The sequence below is a fragment of the Mchenga conophoros genome, linkage group LG12, assembly GCF_057382185.1.
Source record: "Mchenga conophoros isolate Kocher_MC1m ecotype Shallow Benthic linkage group LG12, M_conophoros_male_GT1.1, whole genome shotgun sequence".
NCBI lineage: Eukaryota > Metazoa > Chordata > Actinopteri > Cichliformes > Cichlidae > Mchenga > Mchenga conophoros.
This window is the reverse complement of record NC_140537.1, coordinates 1,698,895-1,720,412: the sequence shown is the minus strand read 5'-3', so window position 1 is coordinate 1,720,412 and position 21,518 is coordinate 1,698,895. Positions and strand designations below refer to the sequence as shown.

Below are 21,518 nucleotides of genomic sequence, written 5' to 3'. Positions count from 1 at the left end.
ATTAGGAATGTATGGGCTGCCGCGCCCATGGTACTTCCCACTGCAGAGGTCCTACTGGTCTGGCAGTGGCCGTGTGGAGACCTGGGACTGGCCTTGGTGCGGAGGTGGAGCTGCCAGGCTCAGTGTGATGGAGGAGGATCAGGCTTGTGCGATGGACCACCGGAGGAATGGTAAAAACCAACAATATGGTGCTCGAGGACAAGATTCCCATATTCTGTCAATCAGCTTAAAAACACTGTAATACACACCGTCCTAAACTTCAGTAAAAGGATAAATATTATTTTTCCATCCATAATATCATAATAATATTAAATATTATTATTTCCTTACACAGGAACCTTTCCAAGTTTGCATGTTTGAGCAGGATTATGAATTTCCAGATTCCAATGTGACACACGAGACAGTTCAGTTCAAAATGACATGAAGCCACGCCCCTTATATTTCCTTATTTGTCCCGAGTAAATAATAGTGCTGAGTTCAAATCTCCATGCAGAAACCACAGGGCCTCTCCCTGTTTCAGGCATGTGGTTATTTGCCTCTCCTCTTAGTGCTTTTAACAAAAGAAGTGGAATTAACGACGGAGAAAAACACTTTTTAAATCAATATTTTTATAAATGATTCCGATTTTGTTCTCACTGTCATTCCAACTCCAGAGGAGATCCGCGGGATAGAGGAGGAGCCCAACCACCTTCCCCTGGTGGTGTGTATAGACAAACTGACCAAGGTGTACAAGACAGGCAGTAAACTGGCCCTGAACAAACTGAGCCTCAACCTCCATGAAAACCAGGTGGTTTCCTTCTTGGGACACAATGGAGCTGGGAAGACGACTACAATGTGAGAGGCAGTGTGCAGCATGTAGTAATGGTTTTTATTGTGCAGCTCCGGCACTGGAGAGCTCAATGATTTACTCTTGCATGGTTTTGTAGATCACACTGAGACATGCAGGTTTTATAAGACTCATATATAATGAAATATAAACATCCATGATCTGTTGTTAAATGTTCAGCCTGCTGCAGCTACACACAAACAAACAAAAAAGAAGAAAATAAAAATATGATATTTTTTAAAGATATATTGGACCAAACAACATTTAAGCAACAAATCCTGTTTAATGTATCACTGTGACCTGTAATCTAAACTGTATGTTCATAGGTCCATCCTGACAGGGTTGTTCCCGCCCACGTCTGGCTCTGCCACCATCTATGGCCACGATATCCGCACTGAGATGGAGCGTATTCGACAGAACCTCGGGATGTGTCCGCAGCACAACGTCCTGTTTGACAAGCTGAGTGTGGAGGAGCATCTGTGGTTCTACTCCAGGCTCAAAGGCATGGCTGAAGAAGACATCTGCAAGGAGATGGACAAGTCAGCTGCTTTTATTCAATTCAGTTTTATTTATGTAGCGCCAAATTACAGCAGCAGTTGCCCAGAGGCACCTTGTATTGTAAGATAAAGAGCCTATCCTGAACCTTTATGGAAATTCAAACTGTGCATATGTAAAGGCACTGAGGTCACAGCACAGGCTTAATGCTGTTTAGTTGTTTGGGACTCATTAGGGTTTAACTTGCCTCACAACGTTTCACTCAACCAGTGTCAGTGCTCCCTGACAACCGATCAACAGAACACAACTCTCTGTGTGTGTGTGTGTCCAGGATGATTGTTGACCTGGAGTTGTCCAACAAGCGTCACAGCTTGGTGCAGACATTGTCTGGTGGGATGAAGAGAAAGTTGTCTGTCGCCATTGCCTTTGTTGGTGGTTCCAGGGCCGTCATCCTAGACGAACCAACCGCAGGGGTGGACCCCTACGCCCGCCGAGCCATCTGGGATCTCATTCTCAAGTACAAACAAGGTGAGTGACTCCTAGGCATCGTGCAGAGTGACATGACATCGATCCAGGGATTCAATCCTCACCAAAGATATTTAAGTGTTGTTCAGTCCGTGCATATTTCTTGTATGCACGTGGGAAAAATGTCCTCTGCGTTCAGTTTTCAGAATATTGTTGCAGAGGCACGCTCTATCCTTTTTTTGATGTCCTGCTTGGTAAATGTAACCCAAACCACCTCCTACATATGTGTGTGGCTCCTCTGCCTTAGGCCGCACAATTCTGCTGTCTACCCACCACATGGATGAAGCAGACCTTCTGGGAGATCGCATTGCCATCATCTCACACGGGAAACTCAAATGCTGTGGCTCCCCACTCTTTCTCAAGAGCACTTATGGAGATGGATACAAGCTGACACTGGTCAAAAAGCAGAGCGAAGGCCGAGGTGTGTGTGTGTGTGTGTGTGTGTGTGTGTGTGTGTGTGTGTGTGTGTGTGTGTGTGTGTGTGGTAGTGTTTTTATTTCCTGCACCTGTGATGCTGTCAGCCTACAGAGCATTTGCAGATTTACACTAGGAAGTCTAGCAGAGCCCTTAATGATACATATGGCCATGATTTATGAATGCATGTGTGCATTGGTATACACAGAAGTGCAATCATATACACTGCATACATTGTTTGTCTACTATATGATTTGTACATTTGGGATTTTATTGGTTTTATCTGACATATGTACAACCTTTGTCTATACTTTGGTGAATTACAGTAGAAAATACTTACTGGTGTTCTGGTATCATCACAAACATACATCCAGCATTCACTTCAATAATCTGATTATAATATAATCATTTATGAGGTGAGAGTTCAGTTAAAGGAGCACCTCATAAATGATGTTCATTTTATTCAGTGTGTGCGTGGAGTTGAACTACACACAGCAGAAAGATGTTAGAAGCAGAGCAGTAACACGATTATTAAACCTTCAACCAAAACTGCTTTTAATAGAAAGGCAAAACAAAAGCACACAAGCAGAAGAGCCCTGCACTATGCAAACATGTGCCCACCACCCCCACCTACCCACCACCATGCAGAAAACCAAAAGTCTTCATGCTTTGTGTTTTTTCTTTCAATGCTAAGGCCAGGCCAGCCAGTTCCAGCCTCCGTCTCTGTCTCCGTCCTCCTCTCTGTCGCCTTGCTCAGAAGTTCAGGTCACTCAGTTTATTCGTCAGTTTGTGGCTTCCTGCCTGCTGGTGTCCGACTCCAACACTGAGCTGTCCTACGTGCTGCCTTCTGAGGCTGTCAAGAAGGGCTGTTTTGAGAGGCTGTTTCAGGTACATTTACACAAGCAAAGAAAACTCTTCTGTTACAGAATAAACTCACAGCTATTGATCGCAAGGTTGGTAGTTTGATCCCTGGTTGCTCCCAGTCTGTATGCCAAATATCCTTGGCCAAGATACTAACCTCAAGTTGCTCATCAATGCATCCATCAGAGTGTGAATGTTTGATAAAAAACATGTGTGTGGAAAAAGAGTAGAAAAAAGTGCTGGTGTGAATGATGAGTAGAAAAGCAGGTCATTTACATCTTTTCTGATGCTGCTGCTGATTCTATATATGGTCTGGCTAATTGCATAAAAGACAATGTGTTTTAAATTTAATCTAATTCAATTCAGTTTTATTTATATAGCACCAAATTACAACCACAGTTACTTCAAGGTGCTTTTGTAAACTAACAACTCTACAATAATACAGAAAACAACTGCCTTGGTGGCTGTGGGAAGGAGAACTCCCTTTTAACAGGAAGTAGCTTCCTGCAGAACCAGGTTCAGCAAGGAGCAGTGATACTCTGTGATAGGTCGGCCGTGCAGGGAGGAAGACAGTAGAACTGTGGAAGAGGGCCGTGGATTCATAATCGATGGATGGATGAATGGGTGGATTTGGCCTGCACCAAGCAGACCCCCCACCGGGCACCAAAGAGGCCCAAGCCAGGGGAAGCAACTACAAATGAGTAGCAGTAGGGAGGGGAAACCCCCAACCTCCATGACCATGGCCTGCAGTGGGCAGGGCTCAGAAAGGCCCAGGCTCAGGCCTAGCCAAATATACATGTTCCCAAAAGGAGACGAGCAAAACTGAGAATGAAAAAACTAAATGGGATATAATAAAAACTTAAAATGATATAAATAAAGGACAAAGATGTGGAAACCACACAAGTAGTAGTAAAATGTTGAACTCAAAATGCTAGTACAAAGACCCAGCACTGTAAGTGTGACATAAAAAACAACTTTTTAACAGTGTTGTAGTACCCCAAACCTTGGCAGATCTTAGCATGGTGTGCAGTGTCCTCAAAGAAGTGGACAAAAGAAGACCCATAAAGGCCGACAAACTTCAGTTCAGTTTTATTTATATAGAACCAAACAACAGTCGCCTCAAGGTGCTTTATACTGTAAGGTAAACCCAACAATCATATGACCCCCTATGAGCAGCACTTTGGCGACAGTGGGAAGGAAAAACTCCCTTTTAACAGGAAGAAACTTCCGTCAGAACCAGGCTCAGGGAGGGGCGGGGCCATCTGCTGTGATTGGTTGGGGTGAGAGAAGGAAGACAGGATAAAGACATGCTGTGGAAGAGAGATTAACAACAAGTGTGAAAACCTCCCGGAGCAGATAACCAGTATCTAAAAGCCACGTCCTTTAGAAACGGGGGAAAAATACAGCACCTGACACAGGACCACGTGCACCCGGCCCTTCATTTGACCTACTGTTTGCTGAAGTCTCATCAGAAATGATCTAACTGTAAGAGTGGCTGTCAAGAAGCCATTCTTAAGGAAGTATGCCAAGTTGTGCAAGAACTAGACTGAAACAGGCCTTAAGAATGAAGCCAAGCGTTTCATTTTTGTATCCAATCCTCAGTTTGTAGCAATCAAAAGAAAGCTGAGCATATTTATCGACCTTTAAAACATCTTGACATAAATTAGTTATGATGTTTTACAGGTCGATCTCATAGTTTAATGTGACAATTAAGCCAGCAGTGTTGCTGACAGTGCTGACAGGTTGTGATCTATCATGGAGTACCGTCTGGTAAGCATTGGCTTCATTTTTTAGTGATCCCAAACACACTGCAGTGCAGTAAAAGCATATCTGGGTAGACAAATTCCCAGTGAAACACTATCAGCCATTCACTGACCTGCCCAGGACCTCAATGTTATTGTAGCGGTGTGTAATCATCTTGACAGAGAATGAAGCAAAAGGCAGCAAACAGCCACAGATAAGCTTTGGAATATCCTTCAAAAAGCCTGAATAAGTATACATGAAGACTACTTCCAAATAAAGTTCATTCTTCATTCTGTGCTGAAGAATAAAGGCGGTCATACATAAAGACAGACTTTGTACACAACAATCTTCAAACTCTCATTTTGCCTTATTTACTAATTTGCCATTGTGCCTCCAGGCTTTAGAGAAGAGCTTGGACTCCCTGGCACTGACTAGTTTTGGGGTAATGGACACCACCTTAGAGGAGGTCTTTCTCAAAGTGTCTGAAGAGGACCAGTCTCTTGAAAACAGCGATGCTGGTGAGCACATGTTTCTTATATGTTCATATGTGTGTTTTGACTTCATCGGTTGGCACATGGCTGACATGATTACCTTCTTCCCACCCCTGTTATCTCTGAGCAGACGTAAAGGGTTCGCCAGGGGGGAGCTCTGTAGGGAAATCATCAATCGGTTCAGAAGGTTTGGGGGGACCACAGGGTGAGACAGGATCCCAAGTGGAGCCTGAAAAGCCAACGGTGGAACTAAACAATCTGGTGAAGTGCTCCACACTAAGCCAGAGCCAGTCTTCTCTAATGTCCTCCTCATCTGTCGGCTCAGTAAGAGGCGATGAAGGAGGGCTATATACCGACTTCTATGGAGATTACTGTCCGCTCTTTGACAACAGACAGGGGGCTGACTCTGCTAGCCTCCAGGGTAAGACAACAACAACAGCAGATGTACTCTTGTTTGATCGTTCTTTGCCACATCTTTCATGAATTTATACACAAATGAAAAACATTTTTGTTTGTTTGTTTGTTTTTTGCTAGTTTATTAAAAACATCTTTACATTCTCTTACTCTGCTGAGGCAAATGATGGTGTGGTGCACTCTATTGGTTTGAGCATCTTTAAAATGTGTCAAGAAATGATGGTTGGAGACCAGATGATGCAGAGTGACAGTGAATCCAAAATTTGGGAAAAAATGACCTTAATAAAAGAACAAGTCAATCATCCGTCCATCCTTCCCTCCCTTGTTATGGGCAGAGGTGGGACCAAGTCATTGTTTTGCAAGTCTCAAGTAAGTCTCAAGTAATGTCAGGCAAGTCAGAGTCGAGTCTCAAGTCACTGGTGTAAAAGTCCGAGTCAAGTCACAAGTCTGAAACTTTGAATTTCAAGTCCTTTCGAGTCTTTAAAAAAAAACAAAACGAAAAAATAATGTTGCAGTTATGCTAAATGTAAATATTAGACCATGTAATTTTTAAATCTGTGTTTTTCTCAACACATGACAAAATAGTGAACTTAGAAAATATACACAAATTGTGAAATTGCACCTCTTTAAAATGCAGCTCAATTAAACCTAGCTCCAAGAATAATTTTCACCGACAGTTCTGAGATAAGCTGCATGTTATTCTTGGATGCGCTTGTAGGACCGGTGTCGTGCCAAAGTAGGTATCCCCGACAGAATTTGTTTCCCCTGTGCTGGGAGCACGCAGGAAGTACTGATGTTTTCATTTTGTGAAAAATTAGTATCGTTACATTACCATTCAGTTTGAGGGTTACAACAGAAAATTATATATTTATTGCTCACGGGGTATCAGATGGGATTATTTTAATAAACCATAAACATTTTGGCTAATAACTATTTTTATTCTCCTGTAACTTTATTATATAAAGAGCTAAATCCTCCAAAGTTTCAGGAGAAATGCGTCATAATAAGAAGTGTTTGTGAACGAAAAATCAGCAATGTGGGATACTGTTTGTCTGTGATTTACACAGGGGGAACAAATTCTGTCGGGGATACCTAGTTTGGCACGATAGTAACTTCAGGTCACTGCAACAAGCCCAGGTACAGTTTACTGACGGATGGGTGCAGGACCTTGAAATGCACCGTGTAGAACGAAAGACCATCGTACGTATCATAAGTTTACCAGTCTCACAAATCGTCTTCATAAATACACATTCCTTAACCGTTTATTAATAGGACCTTTGAGCTCAGCGGTAATTAATTAGTAGTAGAAATAATTTCTGGTTCATTACAGAAATGTAGCAGTGACAATAATACTGTATGCTGTAATCGTACTGGGCAATTAGTGATACAAAAAACTGTTTTATCCTGTGAATAAAAGTATATGTTTTTGTCAATGTACCATAATAACAGAAGCGAAACGCAATATTGTGTCAGGACAATTCACTATTTATGCACAATAAATAAAGGAGCATAGCGCGACAATTTCTGTTCAGCGCCAGACTTGCTTGTAACCTATATCACTAATTATGTTATGAAAATGACGTATTAACTACTAAAAAACACTGACCTTCGTGTAAATGCTTGGAGCAGACTAACCTGTGAGCTGGAGTGTTCTGGGACGTTATATTTGGTCTTTGAATGGCTGCAATCCAGGCCACCCGTCGCCTCTTTGTTACTTCGGAAACATGGCTCGAACAATTTCTCTTCAACGACGTAATCCGATAACAACCGATCTCTTTACCCGTCGGCTTCCCGTGGCTGTCATGCGACCGGCTATTGCAGTTAATAATACAACAGCTTCTTGACATTTTTGTGTTTCTTTTTATCGCTGTATAACTGATTTTAATTGAAAGCCTGCGTGCGCTAGTACCGCTTGCCACGAGTTCCCAGAATCCTTTGCGGTTTTACCCCTGAGTGACGTCACATTTTCAATCTCTATATAATATGCATGTTAAATTTTATATTTGGGGTAAAATATCAAGTCTTTTCAAGTAAACCGGTTCAAGTCCAATTCAAGTCCCAAGTCATTGGTGTAAAAGTCCAAGTCAAGTCACAAGTCTTAGAACATTTTTTCAAGTCAAGTCTAAAGTCATAAAATTAATGACTCGAGTCTGACTCGAGTCCAAGTCATGTGACTCGAGTCCACACCTCTGGTTATGGGGGCAACAGCCTAAGCAGAAAAGCCCTGATCTCCCTCTCCCCAGCCACCTCACCCCACCAGTGTGTTATGGACTTGCTCCAAAGCCTCCTGCAGATGGGTCATGCTGCCAATATCTAACCTAGGAGGCAGCCAGGCAGCGTCTTGCTCTTGTTCCATCCTGCATCTGAGGTTTGACTAATGGACGAGCTGTCCCTGAGAAGAGACCTTTCTAGGGAAGCTGAGAAGTGTGACCCCCATGTCTTTATCCACAGCATGTCTTTATCCTGTCTTCCTTCTCTCACCCCACCCAGTCGCAGCAGATGGCCCCGCCCCTCCCTGAGCCTGGTTCTGCTGGACGTTTCTTCCTGTTAAAAGGGAGTTTTTCCTTCCCACTGTCGCCAAAGTGCTGCTCATAGGGGGTCATATGATTGTTGGGTTTTTCTCTGTAGGTATTATTATACCTTACAGTATAAAGTGCCCTGAGGCGACTGTTGTTGTGATTGGGCGCTGTATAAATAAAATTGAATTGAAAGAAACCCTCTGATCCCCCCCTTCTTAAAGATGGGACTCACCACCCCAGATCTCCATGCAGTGCTGCAGAGGAGTATCAATCAAAACAGCCCCACAAGATTTGGAGCCTTTACGAGCTCAGGGCAAACCTCCTCAACCCCAAGGGCATGGCTACGCTCTTGGTCCTCTACAGAAGATGTGTCAGTGGATTAACATGCTTAAAGTATTCCTTGCAATGCCTGACTACATCATGAGTTCAAGTCAGCAGCACCCACACCCACTACACACTGTAAGTAGTGCTCTGCTTTCCCCTCCTGTACCACTCGTTTGCCAGAATTGCTTCAAAACAAACTGAAAGTCTCTTCCCATGAAGTTTTTGCTCCAGTTACTGCACGAGCCGCCTTCTCTTGGTCTGCCGGTAACCGTCCGCTGCCCACAGTGTAGTAAGCCCAATAAAAATTCTTCTTCAGCTTGAGGTTTACCCTTACCTCCTCTGTTCACCATTTGGTTCAGGGATTACCACCACAACAGGCAATAACATCTTTGCCGCAGCCTCAGCAATGGAGATGGAGAATATGGTCGATATAGACTCAATATCAGCCTCCTTCAGACTGCTGTCAACATTCTAGTTGAGGAATTCCCAGAGCGGAGCCTCTGCCAGGCACATTTAGGCGTGCCAGGTTCAATATCCTCCCCCACCACCTGATCCTACTCATTACCAGGCGGTGGTCAGTTGACGGCTCTAGCCCTCTCTTCATGCGAATGTTCTGGATAGATCAGAAATCTGATAATACAATAAGACAACTGACCATCAACCTACGGTGTCCTGGTACCATGTGTATGGGCACCCTTATGTTCAAAAATAGTGTTCGGTATGAACAAACTGTGATTTGCACAGAAGCCAAAAACAGAACCCTGATCTGGTTCGGATCAGGCCATTCCTCCCAGTCACCCCCTTCAGGGTTCACTGTCCACGTGAGTGTCGAAGTCTCCCAGTAAGAAGACAGAGTCACTAGATGGAGCAGTGACTTGAACAGTCCAGGACCTCTCCAGGAGACGTGTGTTGAGCCTGCTATAGCCAATATCTCTCAACCTCACACACTAACTCAGACTCCTTCCCCACCAGAGAGGTGGCATTTCATGTCCCAGCAGCCAGCCTCGATATCTAGGGATCAGACTGCCACAGCCTCCATCCCTGACCACTGCCTGACACATGCGATGTTTGAATGGATAAAATGTCAGCCAAGGCACGGACAGAATATCTGTGGAGGGATATAAAGATGGGATTCACAGGCACTTCCATGCATGTCAAACAGAATTTAATATAACTGAACAAACAGGTGGTAAATATTTATCTAAGATGACTTAAAGTTGAACACGTTTTTAAAGGAAAGAACAGACTTTTTGTTTTATAAAAACACACAGTCTCATCATGAGTTTAGATGCTCGAACCCATGAATCTCATGGCTCGTTTCAGGGTTTAGTGACTTATATTGTCAAAATTTAGATGAATATTTTCATCAGTTTATTAGTTAATAAATGCAAGTGACAATGCTACAACATTAAATGTTTTTTTCTTAGTTTTTGTTTTTCTTTAGATATTTTTTCTTTTCATGCTTCTGGAATAAAAATGCTCATATAGTGTGAGCACAAAAGAATCATACAGACCGGTTGTGATTACTGTTCTCATCCATAATTTGTCAGTTTGTCTATTTCATGTTTTAACTTTTTCACTTTAGGAGATGCAGAGAACCCCTCGTCACCAGAGCCGGAGGTGCTGGAAGGGCAGGGCACCTTCAAGCTGGAGGGTTGGTGGTTGAAACTGAGCCAGTTTCACGGACTTATTATCAAGAGGTTTCACTGTGCCAAGAGGAACACCAAGGGTCTCTTCTCTCAGATCCTCCTGCCTGCCTTCTTTGTCTGTGTGGCCATGACCGTGGCCTTATCTGTGCCCGAGATCGGTGAGATTTTACTCGTCCTTTGCTGGTTGTAATATTGCTGCTGTCCCGCCTTAATAAGAAGATAAACAGGATTGCAGAAGTTGTCTGTATACTGTTAAACAGTTCAGTATTTAGATTATGGTGAATACAGTTTTGTACAGAGCTCCTAATACTTTAACAGTCTATTACAAATAAACTGCTGAGCGGGCTCTCAGCAGTTTAGACGATATAAGTTGTTGTGATTTGGCCACATGTAAATAAAACTGTATTGAATTTCACATTCATCGAACAGTCTTTGCTCATAAACATCTTCCTAAAATAGAAAAACTTAAAATACGTGGATCAAACTTTACAAGATAAATGTTTGAACCAAAGTATTCAAATGAATCATGAAGGTGGTACACTAAGATTAGCAGCAAAGAAACCGAGTAATAGAATAGGATAGAATAGAATAGAATAGAATAGAATAGAATAGAATAGCCCTTTACTCCTGCACGATTGACAATGACAATAAAGTATCGATGGTAAGACAGCAGGAACAAATCTATACAAACAAGAGAAAGGCACATATTGGAGAACAGGTTGCAAAGCGCTTAGAAGTAGTGATAAGGACCCTGAGTCCACGAGTGATGACTGATGAGGGTTACTCAGACCAGATTGTTGAGCTGGGTTGGCAGGGTGGGGTGGAACCCGACTGACCTGAGACGTGAACCAGAACCAGCGGTGGGTCAAACGGGTAATGCTGCACATTTAGTCAGCAGGCGTGACTGTGATCGCTGCCGCCATGATCGTTGATTTTTTGGCGAGGAGGAGTTTTACACACAGTGCCAGAGATTCATGTCCGTGTCCTGCAGCAATCACCTGAAATATTCAGAAAAAAGCCCCCATATTTGTAGCAGAAACACGCACATATGTGAGTGTGTTTCATGTTTAGATTTCACATTTTATATAAGAACAGAGCAGCGTAGTTAAATAATCATTTTATGCTTTCATGCTTAGAAACGGAGAGCATCAATAATCATGGACTGAAAGCGTCACTTTGTTGTCTTGTTGTTAAGTTTGGCTCATTGTGACTCGTGTTGCTATGAAGAATGTGTGATATACCAGGGTGGAGGGTAGCAGTAGCTGGTGAGCACGCTCACTTCAGTCGATATTTAAATTATTTGTTTATTTTATTCACTCAACAGTTAAAACAGTGGAGCTACTAAACTAATGAAATACATGAGTTTCTAGGGCTCAGTGCACTTTATTTTTACAATTAGCTGTAAAATCTACGTAAAAAGATCCCTGATTAATGGATGGATGTTGTGTGTGAATTATTTTACAGGAGATTTGCCACCCTTGATCTTGTCCCCATCTCAGTATCATAACTACACCCAACCAAGAGGCAACTTCATCCCTTATGCCAATGAAGACAGACCCCAGTACAGGTAGGATGATGTTTAATTTACTGATATAACTCATGCAGATTTTTATCATTAAAACTAAATATTGCAGATGTTTCTTTGACAGTGAAGTCACATTTCTCAGCTGAACATTTACCAAACAAACTGTTTGTGTTTGACTTCTTTTATATTACTCGATATTAGAAAAGTAACTGCTCGTGCTCACTCTAGTGCACGCTAGCCTGAAGTAAAGCCAGTACAGCAACTTGACTGACAAATAACAATGTCTGATATCTCTGTGAATTAAACTGGAACATCGCGTCATGTTTTCAGCAAATAAAAATTCAGCATGCTTGATATTATTTATACTAAACTGTCTGTCAGGTTTAATTAGCGTAGACGCCCTGATTGTAACTGTCCTACGTAAGTCCCCACACTGCTGTAGCAACTTGTCTTTTGCTTAGTAAACAGCTGCATATAAGAAAGCTCTACCAAGACATGGAAAGGGTTTCTGGTGGTGAATCATCTCCACATCAGTAATGAAAGGATTAGTTTCAGTATATGTGGCTAAATTGTCAAGTTGTGTGATGATGTGTGCTGATTGTTTATGCCTGCTACTGTCACCCTTACACACAACAGCCAAAGTGACCTGTGTTAAAAACGATATAGCCTTGTGTTAGCAGGACTGTCAGTGATGAGCGTGCCAAGCATAACTGTGGTTCAGGGTCATGGACTAACTCGATCACCTCATATATTATTCCATGGAGTCCTGTCACCTCGACCTGTAGCAGAGCTTAGCAAGGTTGACCAAAAGAGATCTTATGAGTCCAAATACTGGAGCCTTTAGACGCTGAAATAAGCTGTTACTTTAAACAGAATCCTGGTGCACAGCAGCATTTTGCTCAAGTCAACACTGACACAGTGGAATAGAAAGAAATGTGACTGACACATCTTTGGTCCACTCTCAGGAACAAGCTGTCACCAGACGCCAGCCCACAGAAGATCATCAACACCTTCCGCCTGCCCTCGGGTATCGGTGCTACTTGTATCCTCAAAACCCCCTTCAACAGCACCCTGGACCAGCTGGCACAAACCCTCAACCCCAATGCCAATAACTCCAAAACCCTAGCTGCCAAATACTTTGATTCTATGTGTCTGGACTCCTTCACTCAGGGCGTCCCCCTCTCCAACTTTGTGCCCCCACCACCTTCGCCAGCACCTTCAGATGACCCAGACTCTAATTTTGAGGACGGTCTGTGGAACCTAACAGTCACTCCTCCAATTACAGTTCATAGTAAGTGCTTCCATAATATGCGTGCGACCCATTTAACGTATGTAGCTCTAGATCTGAAAATCAAGACTTGACTTAAACAAAAAATAATTAAAGGAACTGTCACGGCGGGGCGCGCCGGCGTGAGGAATGAGGTAGACCCAAGAGCAGACACGGTGGAGACAGAACTAGGTTTCCAAAATAAGGCAAGCCTTTATTGTGGCTGCAGGCATAACAAAAACACTAGGGGACACTGAAACTGGGAAAACTAAGAAGGCTAAGGCACTCTGTGAAGGAACTATGGAAAAAACTATAAACACAGAGTAACTAAGCAGGCTATGAACACAGTGTCACAATAAGGGAAAATACGAGGTGAGGATAACAGACGATCTGACACTGACACAAAGACACACTGGGCTTAAATACACTGAGGCAGTCATCAAGAAATTAGAGACAGAAGGGGAACACAGCTGGGAGGAATAAGACCTGAACATGAGCCTTCAGAGTAAAACAGGAAACAAGACACCACTAAACAAACACGCAGACACGACACAGAGAGATAGACTACACACTGAACTAAACCTGCAATAAACATGAGAACACAAAAACCTACGAACTAATCCCTAAACAAGAATAACCGAAACATAGAGTCATAATCATCATTATCATCATAATAAGAAAAGAATCCAAAATGCAAAACACACCAAAAGCATAACTCAAAATACTGGGTCAAACTGACCCAGAACCGTGACAGGAACACTTTGGAAACACATCATCATGCTGCATGTCTGAGGTGATGTGGTCCAGGTAATATATTAGGAGTGAAGGATGACACATCATTTGATGAAAATGATCAATCTACAGAGGGCTGAAGTCAGAGTGAAAAAATGATGCAGCATGCGAGTCTGTTTGGTGGAAAATTAATTGCAGCAAATGCATGCATGTACTTTCTCTATGGCTTCTCCGGACCCGTTCACGTCTGTCTCACAGTAACACTAACAGGGCACCACTGCTGGACCTGCCAGTTCTGGTATGGTTAAAGGCCAGTCAGGCTCCACAGTGCTGGGCAGTGACCACAGGGCCCCACTAAAGGACCTCGGGCTCTCAGGCCCTGCTTATGATTGTTGGGTTAGAGACATTGACAGCAGTGGGCTGCTGGCTGTCACTTGTAGGTCTCTGGCAGCACTCGTCCTGTTCCACCTGCAGAAAGGAGCAGATACTGGTACAGCTGATGGGTTAAGGACTTTGTGCGGTCCTGTCCAGCTATCCTAGCCTGTGTCTCACGGCATGCTGAGACACAGATAACCTCTGATAATGAAATGTATTGATGTGCCTCGCTGTAGGAGTTGGCCTGCCTGTGCAGCCTCTGTAGGGTGCAGGGAGTACTTCATGCCACCAGTAATGACGCTGCAGTCAGAAAAGATAAGGAGACGAACACTGTCGGTGGTCTTAATCTGAAAACCATTTCTGTTTGGGGGTTGTCTCATTGTTGCCCATCTAGTCCACCTGGTGCTAATATTATTAACACCAGAGCAGCTGAAACTGATCAATAACCCCTCTGCTCCTTACCTGACCAGATCACCAAGTTTAATTTATGTGATGCCATACTGTGATTGCAAAGTGTTCCTTTCATGTTTTTAAGCAGAATATTGTTATTGTCTTATTATATTTTGCTAATGTGGACCAATAGACACGTACAGTGATGCCTACTTGTGTCTTGGCTCGTTGGGAGAGCTAATAAATCATTTCTAACGCAGTTTATTCCCCCTGTGTTTTTTCGGTTTTGAGAAGTCCACGTGGACTAAGGAAAAGATCCGCTGAATGAATGATGACTCTTTCACTTTTGCTTAGAGCCTGTTACATCTCCACCTACCTTTCCCTTGTCCATCCATGAGCCGGTGCGCTGCGTCTGCTCTATGCAGGGGACAGGCTTCTCCTGTCCCAGTGGGGTAGGAGGACAACCCCCTCTCATGAAGGTGGTGACCGGTGACATTATGGTGGACATCACAGGCCGGAACGTCTCTGAATATCTGCTTTTCACATCAGACAGAGTGCGGCTGCACAGGTAGGACAGCTGCTGGAGCAACTCTAAGGAAACAGCCACACAACAGAAATACTGACAACATACTGCAAACTGATGCTTTGACTTTTCAGTGTAGAATCTAATTGCACAAAATACTAGTTGGATCACCTTAGTTTAAACAGAATTATAACTTATATGTTATATGTCATGGGCTGCTACTGGGACCTCCTGAGCCTGAGTAGCTGCGAGCTCCCCTCAGAGTACACAGCAGGCATCATTGTTGAAACATGTGAACACAGAGACACAGCATATAAGGCAAAAACAGAGTTTGTACAGTTCTTTATTCTTCCACACAGCCTAAGCTCTCTTAGGTAATCTTCAGGAACAGTTCTCCAGGCTTCTTGAAGGATATACCAAAGCTCTTCTTTAGGTTTGCTTAGTGCTCTGGCAGTGTTTGGGATCATTGTGATGTCTGTGAAGGTTCTCAGTTCAGGTCATTATAGTCTAAGGAGGTCAGAAAGAAAAACATCTGGACTTTTTTAACTTGCTTGAAGACGTTTTATCTCCCATCCGAGAAGCTTCTTTAGTTCTAAGAGCAACTGGTGGAGAGTCCCAGATTTTTAAGCCCTATGGGAGTGTCTCTGAGGGAGTCATGGACCCGGTATTGATCCTCTGCCTAATCACGCGAGCCAAGGCGTGAAAACGGATGTGGATGAACCAGTTTGTGTCTGAGTGTGTGGCTGGGTCTGAAGTACACTGGGATGTCGTGCTTGGAGAAGACTCCTGAATTTCTCTAATAAACGCGCTACATGAGGGCTGACAGTGCTGCTCTGTTTGTCCTTCTGATTTTCTCTAGCTGGTGTCTGATCTTCTTTTCTGTGCATCTTTGCTGACTTGATGAGCTTCCTTTACATGTGTGTGCTCCTTCTTTTTCCCTTCAGGCTTAGGCTTAGGGCTGTGGTGGCTGTGGCTCAGGTGGTAGAGCAGATCAGCTACTGGTTGGAAGGTTGGTGCCTTCCCCAGTCTGCATGTCAAATATCCTTGGGCAAGATACTAACCGCAAATTGCCCTCTGATGTGTTCATCAGAGTGTGAATGTGTGTGAATGTAGATTAGTTTGCACTTGTGTTTAGTGCTTGTGTGAATGGGTGAATGAGGCATGTTGTATACAGGACTTTGAGTACTCTGGGAGAGTAGAAAAGCACTCTGTAAGAATCAGTCCATTTACCATCAGGCTTAGAGGGAACATGTTCTGCCCGGTGGTGTAGGGTCCTGATTACTCCAAGTTTGTGCTCCAGAGGGTGATGGGAGTCAAAGAGGAGGTACTGGTCCGTGTGTGTGGGCTTCCGGTAAACTTCGATGTTGAGTTTGCCGTTCTCTTCAATGTGCACGGCGCAGTCCAGGAAAGGCAAACAGTCGTCCTTTGTGTCTTCCCTGGTGAACTTGATGTTCTTATCCACAGCGTTGATGTGCGCAGTGAAGGATTCCACTTCTTGTGTCTTGATTTTGACCCAGGTGTCGTCCACATATCTGTACCAGTGGCTGGGTACTCTTCCTTTGAAAGAGCCGAGAGCCTTCCTTTCCACTTCCTCCATGTAAAGGTTGGCTACAATAGGTGACACGGGGGAGCCCATGGCACAGCCGTGTTTTTGTCTGTAGAAGCCTTCGTTGTATTTGAAGTATGTGGTGGTGAGGCAGAGGTCTAACAGTGTGCAGGTCTGATCGGGTGTGAAGTTGGTCCTGTCCTCCAAGGAGCTGTCTTCTTGTAGTCATTTTCTGACAGTCTCCACGGCCTCCGTGGTGGGTATGCAAGTGAAGAGAGAGACTACATCAAAGGACACCATGGTTTCATCTGGATCCAGGGGAAGTTTCTGGACCTTGTCGGTGAAGTCGTGGAGTTCTTGATGTGATGGTCCCTACAAGGGGCGCTAGGATGGTGGTGAGGTGTTTGCAGTGTTGTAAGTGGCTGAGGTAATGCTGCTATCAATGGGTCTGAGTGGGACTCCTTTGTGGATCTTTGGAAGTCTACAGGGTATTACATCCCCTTCGTCATGTATGATGAAGAAGCTTCTCGGATGAAACGTCTTCAAGAAGCTTAAAGATGTCCAGATGCTTTTCTGTCTCCTGAGATCATTGTCATGCTGAAAAGTAAATCACCAATCAGACACTTTCCAGATGTTATTAATGGTGGATCAGTATTTGCTGGTACTTTTCTGAATTCCTAAGTCCATTAATTTTGCCAAGTCATACTTATTGTAATTGTGCATTGCTCTTTGGCTACATGTCGTCTTAATTTCACATGGATACAGTAACATGCACATACTGGTTTTCTGTCAAATTAATTTTGTTACAGATATGGTGGTTTAACAGTGGGCAACATTCAGAAATCAATCCCAACATCTTTTGGGAGAAATCTTCCACCTATGGTTCGTAAAATAGCGGTGCGCAGATCAGCTCAGGTAAAGACAAAGACGCAATGACTCTAAACTGGACAGGTACAGTATACAATACTGCTAACAGTGCAACTTACTGTGTCCAGGTTCTCTACAACAATAAAGGCTACCACAGCATGCCAACGTATCTGAATGTCCTCAACAATGCCATCCTGCGTGCCAACATGCCTCCCTCCAAGGGCAATCCTGCTGCCTATGGTAGACACGCCAGATATAGCTGCTGAATAAAGTTGTGCCAGTTTGGTTGGTTATTTTTAACTACACAACAGATTGTTTGTTCTGTTTGTTTGCAGGAATCACAGTAACAAACCACCCGATGAATCGCACCAGTGCCAGCCTTTCTTTAGACTATTTGTAAGTGTCTGTGGCTTTACCTCATATATTTATGTGATAGAGTCACATTTCTGTTCACGTAAACGATGAGTCTTCATTGTTGCTAGCTCTGGAAGAAAGCAGACCATCTACTAATCAGAAAGTTGGTGGTTCGATTCCTGGCTCCTCTGGTCTGCATGCCAAGAATCCTTGGGCAAGATACTAAGTTGTTCACCCATGCATCCAACAGAGTATGACTGTGTCAGTGGTATATAGAAAGCACTTCAATAGATGAAGCACAGAAAAAGTGTTTGTGTGAATGCGGCAGGTTGTATAAAGTGCTTTGAGTGTTCAGATCGAATAGAAAACCCCGATGTCAGAACCCGTCCATTCAGCATTCATCAAACAGAAAAGTTAGTCATAGACTTCCTTAACCGTCAGCTGTAAAACACTGGGGGTCGTCACCCTTCATGGACACGCTACTTTGTGAACACGATAACTCAAGAACAAGGCGACATATGATTTTCAAATTGATACCATCGGTGCATCTCCTAAAAGTCTCAGATGAGTTTGGATCCTGTTGACCTTGACCTCAAGTTCTGCTAGGAGGCGTAGGAGTAGCGCTGGCAGCTGCTGGTATTTTGTCTCTTCTCTTCATTGGAGTTAAAGTATCTGAATTTTAGGAGCAGGACCGGCCTCCAAACAAGCTCCTTTAGCTTCTTATCTATACATGCTCCCCCAGCTCTACAAGCTGTTCATTCTTGTTTTCGTGCCCCACCCTCCCTCCCCTTTTTCAATTCTTTCACTTCTCATTGGTTCATGGGGGATCTGCCAGGCCCGGGAGCCGCCACCTGTCCCCTCTGAAGCCTTCCCCAAACTGCAGCTCAGTTCATGTTTAAGCCATTCACCTTTATCTACTACAAACACTGTCAAACCTAAAATGAGGACGTGGGTCCAGCGAGTGAATCCAGCCATATGGCTGATGGCTGCTACGCCCTGAGCCTGGTTCTGCCAGGCCTCTCTTCCTGTTGAAAGGAAGTTCTCCTAAAAGGGAATGCTTCTCCTGGGCTAGTGTCTATTAAACCCCTTTTCCATTCGTATCTACTCAGATCGACTCGGTGCGGTTTTCAGGGTTTTCGGTTAGGTTGTAGTACCTGGTACCAGGTACATTTTTAGTATCAGCTCGCCCGGGGTTCCAAGCAATCCGAGCAGGTACTAAAATGTGACATCATCAGACTGAATGCCACCGATTGGCTGGTCAGTAGCATCACTTGATGAGTCATGAGAGCGCCGGTTTCTATCACATTTAACTGAGCCTACTCACAGACGAAATGCTGGTTTGGCAGCAAGTAGTGAGGCTCCAGATGCTTTGAGTGTGAAGTAACTCCAGACGTCTCACACACCACAGCTGCTCTGTCACGTGACGCATACTGCTCCGACGTGCTGAGGTCACTATCTGGTTACGCCATGTGGCGAGTTATGTGAGGTACTGATATCAGATCATCCATCGCAGTTATAACTAGAGATGGACCGATCCGATATTACGTATCGGTATCGGTCCGATACTGACCTAAATTACTGGATCGGATATCGGAGAAAAATAAAAAATGTAATCCGATCCATTAAATATCACGAAAGCACCTCACAAAACTTGCAACACGCCGTAACTCACCTCAGAACGTTAGCACGTCGGAGCAGTATGCATCACGTGATAGAGCGGCTGTGGCATGCGGGACCTGTCGGTGGTCTGGATAGCATGTGGAGCTTCGCTAGCAACCCGGCATTTCATCTCCAACAAAGTTATCCCGAGAGAAGTAAAGCAAGTGTGTAAGTCCATCTCTGAATGTTTGTAAAGCATTCCTGCGTTAAGCTTAACAAGCGACTGCCTCTCGCTCTCCTGCTGCTTCTTCAATCATGAAACTGCTTAATGATCAGCTGATCGGCTTTTCTGTCTCGAGTCCGTCTCTCTTGTTTGTTTTTGGCCCACTTTGCACCAGAAAGAGGAAACCAGCGGCTGAACAACAGCAGCACGTTTAAGCTTGATAAGCTGTTGTTAGAATTTATTTAATGTTACTTTCTACACCAGGATCTTTTTCTACGCAGCTGACGGCTGGTAACTGTGCAGGGGCGGATCTAGCAAAGTTTAGCCAGGGGGGCCGATAGGGCATTAACAGGGAAAAGGGGGCACAAAGACATACTTTTCTTTCTTATTCTCATTTAAAATGTCTAGCTTTTAATAAATAATTATCTGACACCCAAAGTTTTAATTTGATGTAAAATGAATAGAAGTCAATTACTGTATATAGTAACTATTAAGTCTAATATACCCTAGTAAGCTATAGTACTTTTTCCTTTGGGAAGGTACCATCTGTGCAGTCTGCAATTTTGTTGAAGAAAGATGTTGAATCTATTTAATATTTCTTGAAAAATAATTTATTTCTGTGCATTTTTTTTTCACACTGCATCAAATTAAGGTTGATTACGTCGATTAAGCATCATGAGGTGGAGCGTGAGGGGTGGTTCCCTATTTTTTATTTATTTATTTTTGTTGTTGCTGGGAGTTGGAACCCTATTAGTTAGGTTGCTTAATATTTATGCTAAGTACTCTTTAAAATACCAGAATAGGGAGGATGGTGTAGGTTTAAGTTTATTAGATTGATCAGTATTGCTGAACTATGAAATATTTTTTTTGCATACAGGTATAACAGAATAGCTTTAGTGTAGTTGTTGTTTTAAACTTGAGTATGAACTTATACAAAATGCAGCAAGATATTTAAAAAACTGTTTTGTTGATTAAAAAACACTATATCGGATTCATATCGGTATCGGCAGATATCCAAATTTATGATATCGGTATCGAACATAAAAAAGTGGTATCGTGCCATCTCTAGGTATAACTGTGCTTCGGAAAAACAAATAGCAGAGGAGCCACAAAGAGGCCTGAGAAGAGGACAGAGACAGAGAGAGCGATTCCTCCTTTACTGTAAAGATTGATGTATAGCTTTAACTTCAGAGAGTTTTGCTTTATGAATGTTTCTATCAAAAGTGCTTTGAAATGACTGTTGAGGACCAAATACTGTAAACTGAAACTGAACTAGCTCTTCTCCTTGTTTTTGTACCTGCAGGCTCCAGGGCACAGATGTAGTGATTGCCATCTTCATTATTGTCGCCATGTCCTTTGTCCCAGCCAGCTTTGTGGTTTTCCTAGTAGCAGAAAAATCCACAAAGGCCAAACACCTGCAGTTTGTCAGTGGCTGTGACCCAGTCATCTACTGGCTAGCCAACTATATTTGGGATATGGTGAGGATGTGATGTTGCAGATGTGAATGTCTTACTAAATGCTTTAACGTGTGTGCAGCTCCTGAACATGGTTTCTCCTTTTATCTGTCCTCAGCTGAACTACCTGGTACCTGCTACATGCTGCGTTATTATTCTGTTTGTGTTTGACCTGCCAGCCTACACCTCTCCAACAAACTTCCCTGCTGTCCTCTCCCTCTTTCTTCTCTACGGGTGAGACATCTGTCTGCACACACGATTTTTCACCTTGGTTCTGAGTCTCTGCTCACATTGTTATGTAGTTTAGTTGTATACTGACTTCCATTAAATAGACATAATATACAGAAGTCAGTCCACTTCCACCACCTGCACTTTTCCTTGTAATTGTTTTAGCGCACAGTT

The 21,518-nt window shown here is 43.4% G+C and overlaps 1 protein-coding gene across 1 annotated transcript in view; it reads left to right on the top strand.

The window, feature by feature from the left end:
* abca2 (ATP-binding cassette, sub-family A (ABC1), member 2) overlaps positions 1 to 21,518 on the top strand; it is a 114,530-nt gene that overhangs the window by 64,441 nt on the left and 28,571 nt on the right. The window contains exons 19-35 of the mRNA XM_085293258.1: positions 6 to 170; positions 654 to 834; positions 1,153 to 1,365; positions 1,653 to 1,849; positions 2,094 to 2,267; positions 2,955 to 3,148; positions 5,262 to 5,382; positions 5,486 to 5,776; positions 10,198 to 10,419; positions 11,726 to 11,828; positions 12,752 to 13,077; positions 14,905 to 15,118; positions 17,429 to 17,534; positions 17,615 to 17,726; positions 17,822 to 17,882; positions 20,966 to 21,140; positions 21,235 to 21,350. Of these exons, the coding sequence (XP_085149384.1) occupies positions 6 to 170; positions 654 to 834; positions 1,153 to 1,365; positions 1,653 to 1,849; positions 2,094 to 2,267; positions 2,955 to 3,148; positions 5,262 to 5,382; positions 5,486 to 5,776; positions 10,198 to 10,419; positions 11,726 to 11,828; positions 12,752 to 13,077; positions 14,905 to 15,118; positions 17,429 to 17,534; positions 17,615 to 17,726; positions 17,822 to 17,882; positions 20,966 to 21,140; positions 21,235 to 21,350 (2,971 nt within the window). The remainder of the gene's footprint in view (positions 1 to 5; positions 171 to 653; positions 835 to 1,152; positions 1,366 to 1,652; positions 1,850 to 2,093; positions 2,268 to 2,954; positions 3,149 to 5,261; positions 5,383 to 5,485; positions 5,777 to 10,197; positions 10,420 to 11,725; positions 11,829 to 12,751; positions 13,078 to 14,904; positions 15,119 to 17,428; positions 17,535 to 17,614; positions 17,727 to 17,821; positions 17,883 to 20,965; positions 21,141 to 21,234; positions 21,351 to 21,518) is intronic.